This window comes from Pygoscelis adeliae, unplaced genomic scaffold (genome assembly GCF_000699105.1).
Source record: "Pygoscelis adeliae isolate BGI_AS28 unplaced genomic scaffold, ASM69910v1 Scaffold71, whole genome shotgun sequence".
Classification (NCBI taxonomy): domain Eukaryota; kingdom Metazoa; phylum Chordata; class Aves; order Sphenisciformes; family Spheniscidae; genus Pygoscelis; species Pygoscelis adeliae.
In genome coordinates, this window is record NW_008824356.1 from 2,198,691 (window position 1) to 2,209,312 (window position 10,622).

Genomic DNA, 10,622 nt, shown 5'->3' on the forward strand with positions numbered 1-10,622 from the left:
TTACTTGGGAAGACAAACGCCATCACTCCGAACGTCCCCCCCTTCCTTCTTCTTCCCCCAGCTTTATATGCTGAGCATGATGTCACATGGTGTGGAATATCCCTTTGGTCAGTTTGGGTCAGCTGTCCCAGCTGTGCCCCCTCCCAGCTTCTTGTGCACCTCCTCGCTTGCAGAGCATGGGAAGCTGAAAAGTCGTTGACTTAGCATAAGCACTGCTTAGCAACAACTAAAACATCAGCATTATTCTCATGCTAATTCCAAAACACAGCACTATACCAGCTACTAGGAGGAAAATTAACTCCATCCCAGCTGAAACCAGGACACCTAGTTAACTAGAGGTTGCTGAAAAGCAACAGGACCCAGATCACAAATATTTGTTCATATTGCAGCTGAACCTAACTTGCACTTTACATTCACTTTACATTGCACTTTTTTACATGCATTCTTTTATTCAGTAGTTGAAAAATTGGAGTGGGGATCAGGAGATCCCTCCAAGGTAAGAAAGCATCTGTGTTTGTATGGCTGCCTTTGTAAATACCTTTTTCTGTAGATATCTGTTGTACACGGATTTAGATATAGATACATTCATATGTATAATTAGGGATATAGACATTTGGTTAACTTGAAAGCTCCAAAGTGTCGTTTGTCACATTTATGGTAGGAACTTTAACTGCGTTAAATACTTATTCTTTTCCAAAGTGACTTTTTTCTTTTCCCTCTACAAAAAAAATCAAAATGTACTTCATGAAACTATTGTATATGAAGCACTTATTAGCTGTAATTAAATGGACAATATGAATTTACTACGTCTTTAGGACTCTGGCTTGTTCTGGTTTAGAGCAAGATGATTAATGCAAATACATATTACTTGAGATAACCATTTAGCAGCTAATTTAGCCAAATTTATTACAGCAGTTAGAGGTTTTTCATTTTAGCAGACGGAGACAAGGACATGACAAAAGCAGAAGGTGTATATGAATGCACACTGCCCTCTAGTGCACAAAGCTTTATGGGATTGGTGAGAAATGCAGAGAGTAAGTGCTCCAGTAACAATAGTACCCAGATTTTGTATGGTTTAGGTTTTCTTTAAAACTATGCTGCTCTCTTCCACTGAAAGGGTTGCATTTCATCCCCTCCTCCTGACACTGAAGCATCAGATACAAACCAAACCCGTTTCAACTTGGCAATGTTTTGGCTCAAGTATTACGTTAAACATCTGTATTTTTAAGCCTTCTTGCTGTGAGCGTTTAATAACACCGTTTCACATTACTGATTGCTTTTACTTGTTTCTCTGTTTCCTAGCATATTTCAAACATCGGAGAGAGGTGTCACTCTTTGGCTCTAACCAAGCCATTCTGTGCCTCCCTTAGGCCTCTTTCTCAGTCTGTTGGTGGATTTACTTTGCTCTGGTAGAAAGTAAATTCTCCCAAGACTTTCCCCCCACTGACCAGTGGAAATTTTGTTCATCTGAGAACTGTAAATTCTGTTTGACAGGATCAAAGAAACAGATGTATAAGTTCAGTGGTTGATATTGCCTGCAATAAGGAGAAATGATCAAAGCAGTAGGGGTAGAGTATCTTCCCAAACCTTTCAAATATCCAGAATCTCAAAGAGGTCTACCTAGGAGCTATGAATAAATCACATATAAATTTGCCTCTTTTTTTCTTTTCTTTTTTTTACAGTTTGACATTGAGTGCATTGAAAATGTCCACACAGCAATAAGTATTCTGTGAACCAAAGAGATTTGTAGTTCTTTTTACTTTTCTTCTTCCACTAGAGTTTCCAAAAACAGATTAAAATTATACTTTAAAAACTTGTAAAACATACAGCTAGTTATACTGAACTTCAGATCCTGTTTGTCATCTCACTGGGATGCTGCATTAAGCCTAAAGGAAGCCAAGTATCTTCTGCTCATACTTGTGGCATGTTGTACAATGAAGGTCATTTTACCACAGTTCTGACACGCACTATATCTCACTTCTGTTTTGTTTGTATTTTTTTGCCAGTGCTGAATAAGGGTCAATGTGTAACAAAGTATTATCGCTGGATGCAGAAGAACGGAGGTTATATCTGGATACAGTCTAGTGCAACCATAGCTGTCAATGCCAAGAACGCAAGTGAGAAGAATATCATCTGGGTCAATTACCTTCTTAGGTAGGTCTTCCAGTCACTTCTCTCACTTGAACTGCTGTCTCTGTTGCTTGTCTCTGTTGGTGAGAGTTTTAGGGAAAAAACAATTGCCTACTGGAGAAAGTTAAGGAGAAGAACTTTTCATATGGTCCACCTCAAACGCAGTGCCATTTGGTTATATTTATTGGGACATCTGTTATGTCTCAGTACACTGGAATATTCTTGAATTATTATGCTGCCTTAGTCTTCAAATAAACCCTCCACCATTTGATTGCGTGCCTCCACTGCCCTGAAATCTACTCAACCTGAGCTCAAAGATAAAAATGATCCACACCAACTTTCAGTAGTTGTGTTATAAAATGTGGTGTGAAGTGTTGAGCACTGGTTTATCTGTTATTGAAAATGCATGGAAGCAAACTTCTGGAATGCTACAAAAAGGTCTCTGAAAGGTGTTTGCCAGTTCACTCCAGAGAGATGAATTTTCTCAGGAGAAAAGCCTTGAACTAATATGTTGCTCCTGTAACCATCAGACAGTATTCACACTGAAAAATGCAAAATGGGATTTAAAAATAAAAGTAGCAATTAAAACTATTTTAAACTATTAGAACTATTTTAAACAGAAATAGTAGTAATATCTTGAATTAAAGGCTCTTCCCTGAGAAATTCTTTTTCACTGAAGCCCAAGTATTTTTAAAGGACTGGTTTCTGAGCTCAAGGGAAGACCAACAGTCACTGAGAGACAGTGAATTATAAACCTGACCTTTCTCATCTGAAAATACCTTTCAACACATTCTGTTTTGTGAAAATGTTCAATAAGATTGGGGGATTTTCTGTTTCATTCCAGAGCAGAACAAACAAACAAATAAAATTTGAAACCTTGAGATTGTCATGAAATGCAATTGTCATTTTCTGGCCTGTTCTCCTTTTAAGTTGCTTGTCATGGTTTGTTACATTCCCTTTGATGCCATGAGAGTTCAAAGTGATGTCTAGGGGTTAGATTGTGGCTTATTATGCCAAGTCCAGCAAGCCCTGAAGAGTCTGTGCCTGCCTAAACTTGCATGTTGAAATACTTTTGATTCCCCTTTTGGGGAAGAGGAGGAAGCAACCCCTGGGAGGAGAGCATTGAAGGATACTGTGGGAAGCCTTCCACAGCAGTGGAGTGTTCACTGGGGCGTGCATCTTTCTGTCCTGCTATGATTGAGCACGGTCATTTCTGAATATATCCTTATCCTGCTACTTTTTTGTCTCTTTTTGCAAGAGTGAGGGAGAATGCAGCATTTCAAGAGGTCAGCTTAAGCCTGAACTGGAAGTACAGCTTCACTGTCCTAGTCCTAACAGGGCTTCAAAATGCCCAGAAATGTGCTCATATTCTAGCTGGAAAAGTGGTCCATAAGAATTACGAACAGTTGCCTCTGTCCCCTTTGCTGCTTTCCAGACGAAAAAAGAAAAGCAGTGTGGTCTTCCCCAAGTCTCCTCCCAGCACTTGATTTTTCTGCTGCATTCCCTTCACCAGTCTGTTAGAGAAAGATTAACTTCTCCACTGAATTTCTATTTTAAATTTAGATTTCTCCTAGTACTGGAATCCACGAAAGATCCAAATGTCCAAATAATATTTTAATGACAGATCAAGGCATAATTAGGTCTACTCTTAGCAGGAGTACTGGTCTGTATACATTTCCATGTATTAGAAAGTATGATTCAGCTGTCTGTAAAAGGATAGACTAATTATAGTGACAGGGAGGATTAATGCTGTTCTTGTTCTAGCAACTTGTTATGCACAGTGTGAAAGCCCTCAAACATCTTTTACTTGGAGGGGGCAAATTTGGGGACTGCCCTGGGATGCAACAGAATAAAGTCACTTTGTCAGGACAAAACCATAAAGATGATAATCGTAAGAATGGCATTTCAATGTGAACTGTGTGAACTCTGAATTTTCACAGGACACTGTAATAGGCTGAATATGGGCACACTGTCATTGTGATAGTGTGTCAGTCACCCCCAGTGCTGCCTCATATTGTTCTATGCAGGACTGCAGATTTTCTGCTCTATCACCGGGCTGGAATTTGAACTGCATAGAAATGCTCACCTATTCAAAAATGATTAAAGACTTTGTTTATTTTCAACATTCCTATGCCACTTATGTCTAGCTGTGTCTGTTCCCCTGCCTTTGCACAGATTTGGGAAAGGAACACATATTAAAAGGTACAAACCAAGAAAAAGCATAGGGCAGGGGGGTTCAGTTTCTCCGGTAGTGTAGCTTTTTTACATTGCAGTCATGTTCATTGCTAACAAGTCACAGGTGAGCACCACATGAGCAGATGAAGATATGATTATAATGGGTGTGTTGACAGTTCTTTATCCCTAACATATGCATCTTAACATGCACATGTGCATCTGTCATATAGTTAGAGTGGTTGCTTTTGGTTTCTTGGTGATGTGAATGCATGTGTGCAGTGTTTAAAAAATATATAACCTTTTTAATCTGTTTTTTGGCCAAATTCTTTTGAGCAGTGGTCGTTTATTCTAGTCCCAACTGAGCACCTTCTTACTAACTTTATGTATGGTCTGCTCGATTGAAGTGTGGAAAACAGGAACGTTGAGAAAAACAGGTATTGAAAGGGCTCTGGCAAGGTTGATAGAGAACATTGTTACAGAGATAACTCTAATAGACATTGCCGGTGGGAGAGAAACAGATTGGAAAAGTTAAAACACCCTCTCTGTCCTTCCAGGCACAGTAATGGGATCGAAATCGAGATATTTTGTTGTTGGATGATTATACAGTGTAGCTTTACTGTTAGATATCACACAAGCCATGGTGTCCCACTTCAGTAAGAATTCTTTGATAGCTCTAAAACTTCACTAGAATCAAACGAGTTTTAGTACCTGGTCAATATAAGTATTTGACAGCAGTATTAAAATAAACCTTCATAAAATCCCTGCTGTGAAGCTCTGAGGAACCGAAAATGTATGTTTCTGTGTTTGCTCTGCTATTCTTCCATTTATGTTCTCTGTTCCTGAACTTTGATACGAAAAGAGCGAAAAACCATGAAACTGCAAATCATCCAATTGTGTTTATATTTGCTGTCTCCTCTTCAGTAACCCAGAGTACAAGGACACTCCAATGGATATTGCACAACTTCCTCATCTGCCAGAGAAAACCTCAGAATCCTCGGAGACCTCTGACTCTGAATCGGACTCAAAGGACAACTCAGGTAACACACATTTTGTACCTTTACACCCACAAAAGGTTCATATCATGAGAGCCATGTGGTTGGTTTTCCAGTTGCTTTTACTTCTCAAGGATTGTTCCCTTATAACAACAACAACAAAAAAAAACAGTAAAATTAAATTGAAAAACACTAGCAAAATCTTTTAATGACCTCAGCATTTCCACAGTATCTCCATTTCCTCAGTATTTCTCTTCACTCTCTGCACGCATCCTTGCCTACATTGCACTGAGCTAAATATTTGATTTCCCAGCTAAGCTTCATGAACAGGTATTGCGTCTTGTGGAGAGGACCTGGCATTGTAACTGTTGAATGTAATTCTAGTTCTTATCTTTCCGGAGTAGTCATACATCAATCTTTATGACCCTTTTTCCTGTATATATACATTTTTGAAGAGTCTCACTAGGGGGCAGTGAAGATTGCGAAATTTGAGGGTTTTCTTGGGTTAAAAGAATTGTATTTTATTAGAAGGTACGGGTTCAAGCACTTGTTTCTAAGGTCTTTAAGTCTGGGACTTCAGCCGTTTTTTAAAAGCTAAATGTACTTTTCAAACTCAGTGTGTAAATTAGTGCACAGTGCACAGATGGTTCACACATTCCCCATTAGTTTTAAAAGTGGTTACCTAGGTACAGGTACAGATCATCTGGCTTTGAAAGGAGCATGGTTTCCTGTGGCCGAAGAACTAAGGATGTTACTCTGCCATAGTATGCGATATATAGATCTGATTTCTCTCTCGTGTCTATGGCTGTTCTCTTTTGTCTTTTGCCTTTATCTGTTCTCCTTTGACAGCTTGGTTTGATGGTTTAAGTCAATATTAGCACACATATAGGCTTGTTGCCCACCATCATTGGGAATGTCTTCACCCATTCCCAGTGCTTCCTTTATGCTGTCTGGTTCCTAAATAACCAAATAACATACATGTGGAGAACAGTTTGCATTTCCCATGTGCACTGTAAGTTTCTTCAGCTGAGAAGTGTATGTGCATTCATGACTCATAAGGCTGATGCAGAGCAAGAGAGCATTCTTCAAAGGTGCACAGACGTGTACATCTCAGAAGGAGATGTCTTGGAAGACAGCAGAGGCAGGGGGTTGTTTCTTACAAAAGAATTAAATAGAAATGCCAAAGGAACTTGAAATCAGAACAGCATCTTGGATGAAACCAACAAGTTCAGTTCAAGCTCTCATAAAATCCCAGGCAAATTTTGTGCAGCTTTAGACTACCTCACCCTGAGGCCACTCTTGACCAGCTAGAAACCGTGACCTTAAAAGAAAGCATCTTCAAAACAAGAAAAAAAATTGTAGGAGAAATTCAGCCCTAGGTGGAACAAAAAGCTGGATGAAATTTAGGGGTTTGTGGCTGTTACTTTGCTTCTGTGGGTTTTATTTTTCAAACGGGAGGGTCTCTGCTGCTGGTGACTCAAACAAAAGTCCCACTAAGTGACTTGTGAAACGCATTGCCCCAAATCCTCAGGCAGCTTCCCTGTCAAGCCCACCTTCTCCAGCACTTCTGGGAAACTGTTTGGTATTGACATGGCTCCAGGAGTAACCAATCTTTAGAGGAAAACTGGCCCTTCCCCTCTCCCCCTAAAAAGAGTATATTGAAAAGGGTAGTACTTGGCTCTGATGAGTGAAAAAACATCTTTTATTTCCCAACAAAAGATTTCTGGCTGGTCTGTAAAAGACGGGGTCTCCTGAAGCCTTTCATGACCCCTTCAAACATAGTATGATAATGGAGAGCATTCATTCTCAAAGCTGCTTGGCTGCCTGAGTCCAGTGGGCTAGAGCGTTTATCTCATCCGTATTAGAATTAGGTAAAAATCTAAAACACAACTAAATGAATTCAGGCAAGGAGAGTGACAGCTTCTCAGTGCTGTAACTGGGCTATTTTCAATGGCCCTTAGATGGTTTGGATCAATCAAGAATTTAATTCACTGCCTGAAATTTTTTTTATGTTTTTTTTTTAATTTGTTGCCCTTCGGGGGAATATGAGAAGACAGTCTAGCAATGTAACAAAATTGTTATAACTGGTTTATTCATTCAGATTTATACATGTATGACCTGCTTCTCCTCTCACACGGGAGGAAATCAGCAGTAATTCCACTGGAGTCAGAGACACTGTGCCACTTCAAAAGTGGCAATGGTGAGAGGAAAATGAGATGAGCGGACTAGAATCTTCATTAGTAAATAGTGCTACACCTGGGTGCCTGCCCACAGTAGGAGAACACAGATGTAAAATAACAATCACCAGAACATAATGGGCATAATGGGATTGTTCACTGACTCCTCTTTCGATGACACAGCTACAATGCCGTTGTGCTCACAGTTGTCAGAATGATTCTTGTCCAGCGAGCAGATGAAAAGGCCCCCCTCAATCAAGGTGCAGGCCATATACCATAGGCTTTTAGAGCACTAACAATCCTGAGTCAGGGAGATTCATGGTGATCAAAACTCTCCCAACACAACGTTGCAAAAAAATTGTGGCTCTACAGAAGAGAACGCCTTTTGCCAAAAAAGTTTACAGCAATCAAATCTCATTGGTAGGTAGAAATCTGGACTTGGGTTATAATATTATGTTCCTGTTGCTAATGGTTTGTTTCACTTTCCTTTTGCTCCAGAGGACAATGAGAACTCAAAGTCAGATGAGAAAGGAAACCAGTCAGAAAACAGCGAAGACCCTGAATCCGACAGGAAAAAGTCAGGAAATCAGTCGGATAACGAAATGAACTGTAATGATGATGGGAACAGCTCCAGCAACCAGGACAGCAGGGACAGTGATGACAGCTTTGAAAACTCTGACTTCGAGAATCAAAAGGCCCCTGAGGACAGTTTTGGCACTCTTGGCTCTATGCAGATCAAGGTGGAGCGCTATGTTGAGAGTGAGTCAGACTTGCGGTTGCAGAACTGTGAATCACTGACCTCGGACAGTGCCAAGGACTCAGACAGTGCAGGGGAAGTAAATGCCCAGTCTTCCAGCAAACATCAAAAGAGGAAGAAGAGGAGAAAAAAGCAAAAGGGAGGCAGCATGACCCGGAGAAGGCTGTCAAGCACCTCAAGTCCAAATGGACTTGACTCAGCTTTGGTGGACCAGCCCCAGCTGCTCTCGTCGCCAAACAGTGCCTCAGTGCTCAAAATTAAAACAGAAATCTCAGAACCTATCAATTTTGATAATGATAGCAGTATTTGGAATTACCCACCCAACAGGGAAATCTCAAGGAATGAATCACCCTACAGTATGACCAAGCCCCCCAGCTCTGAGCACTTCCCTTCCCCCCAAGCCAGCAGTAGTTTACATGTCTCCATTCCAGACTCTGTTCTCACCCCGCCAGGGACTGAAAATACTGCCAGCCGTAAAACTCAGTTCAGCACCTCATCCAGCTCAGCCTTGGCTCCTGTGTCCTCTGACCCTTTGTCACCCCCGCTTTCAGCATCTCCACGGGACAAACATCCAGGAGGTCCCACAACTTCCAACTCTTTGTTGTACACTGGGGATCTGGAAGCCCTTCAGAGGTTACAAGCAGGCAATGTGGTTCTTCCTTTGGTTCACAGGGTAACGGGAACCCTTGCTGCGACCAGCACTGCTGCTCAGAGGGTCTACACCACTGGCACTATTCGGTATGCTCCAGCTGAAGTTACTTTAGCCATGCAGGGCAACCTCCTCCCCAACACCCACGCTGTTAACTTTGTTGATGTTAACAGCCCCAGCTTTGGGCTGGATCCTAAAACACCGATGGAAATGCTCTACCACCACGTTCACCGACTCAATATGTCGGGACCGTTTGGAAGTGCTGTGAGCGGGGCCAGTCTGACCCAAATGCCTGCAGGGAATGTGTTCACAACTGCCGAAGGACTTTTTTCCACTCTTCCATTTCCTGTGTACAGCAATGGCATTCACACTACACAGACTCTGGAACGGAAAGAGGATTGAAATATGACCACATACTGTGTTCAGTGTTATACTCTGAGGCATAGACTATGTTTTAATTTAGACCTTTAATTCTAGCACTTTGAATTTGAGCAGGTCAGCTTATTCTCTCAATATGATGGTCCCCATTTCATTCCCTTTCTCTTTAACTTGACTTATTCTTTACTGTAAAGATATTTTTTTATTTTTGCCTTCAGAGAGTCGAAGTACCAGTTGCCTGCCATTTTGTCTTCTTCTAAGATGTGTGTTTTTTCCTTTGCATCTTTATTAAGATGCCTTTAATATGTGTATGCCTCTGCCATAGAATACTCAGTGTTGTGGTAAAGAGATTTTAAAGTGACAACCATTGGTTTTACTTCAAAATGATCTTGATATGATCAAGATTAAGAGAGACAAGCATAAACAATGTGCCCTGTTTGACTAAGTCAAATGAAAAGGGGTTTTTGTTCCTAATTCCTTTAAAAATAGGGGATAGTATTTTAGAATTTTATGCAGAGTTTAATTCTCTTTTTATGGTTAAGATTTTCTTACTTGCACATAAAATAATTTGGGTTCTTAAAAAGTTAATTTCTGGCCTGTGACTAGAATGTTAAAAAGTTGGACTAAATGTTAATTACTGAAACTTTAACTTAATTTCTAAAACCATGGTGCTATCATTTATTAATCTGTAATGTCTTCATACAATATGCAGCTTGTGGGCTGGGTTTTTTGGAAAGAATGTGTTCCGTACTGGTTTATAGTCGGGTGCTGCAGTCTCCTTGGTTAGTTAAGACAAAAGCCCTCATTAACATTTGCTGCAGGACTTAAAATTTTTTACCTCCAAACTAACAAGCATAGCCTCACATCAAATTTAAATGGGTCAGGAAGCCTTTTTCAAAAAGCGCTTAAAAACAGAAAACTCAATTTAATTGACGCGAGGAGCAGTTTCTTAGGTGCATATTGTTTTGCTTTATTTTTTTCTCAGTGTAACTGAGGCTAATTTTACAACATCAAATAACACTTCGGAGTAAAAAAAAAACCAGAAGAACTATTTAACATGTTTTGTTTTGTTTTTCATTTAATATTATAGAGGGAAGGTTGTAAATTTCTTTTTGTTCTTTGATTTGGGTATTTTTTGTTGTTTTTTCCTTATTTCTAGCGTTGAAACCAATATGTTTTAAAACTAAAGAATGGGTTAATAAGCTTGAAATAGATAACTACAACTGAAAACTGCACATTAAGTAAAAGAAAAGAAATCTCCTATTTTGTCTTTGTTGCCAGAAATCACAGTGTAGTGTCAAACACTCCAAATGACTGTCAAATATAAATTCTTCTTCCACTCCATCTTTGGCAGCTGTTTGTTA

General features: G+C 40.0%; 1 protein-coding gene across 1 annotated transcript in view; it reads left to right on the plus strand.

The window, feature by feature from the left end:
* NPAS3 (neuronal PAS domain protein 3) overlaps positions 1–10,297 on the plus strand; it is a gene marked incomplete at its 5' end in the record, with an annotated part of 542,187 nt that extends 531,890 nt beyond the window's left edge. Inside the window, 3 exons of the mRNA XM_009319455.1 lie at positions 2,007–2,154; positions 5,227–5,342; positions 7,973–10,297. Coding sequence (XP_009317730.1) covers positions 2,007–2,154; positions 5,227–5,342; positions 7,973–9,282 — 1,574 coding nt within the window. The remainder of the gene's footprint in view (positions 1–2,006; positions 2,155–5,226; positions 5,343–7,972) is intronic.
* Positions 10,298–10,622: the final 325 nt, after the last annotated feature.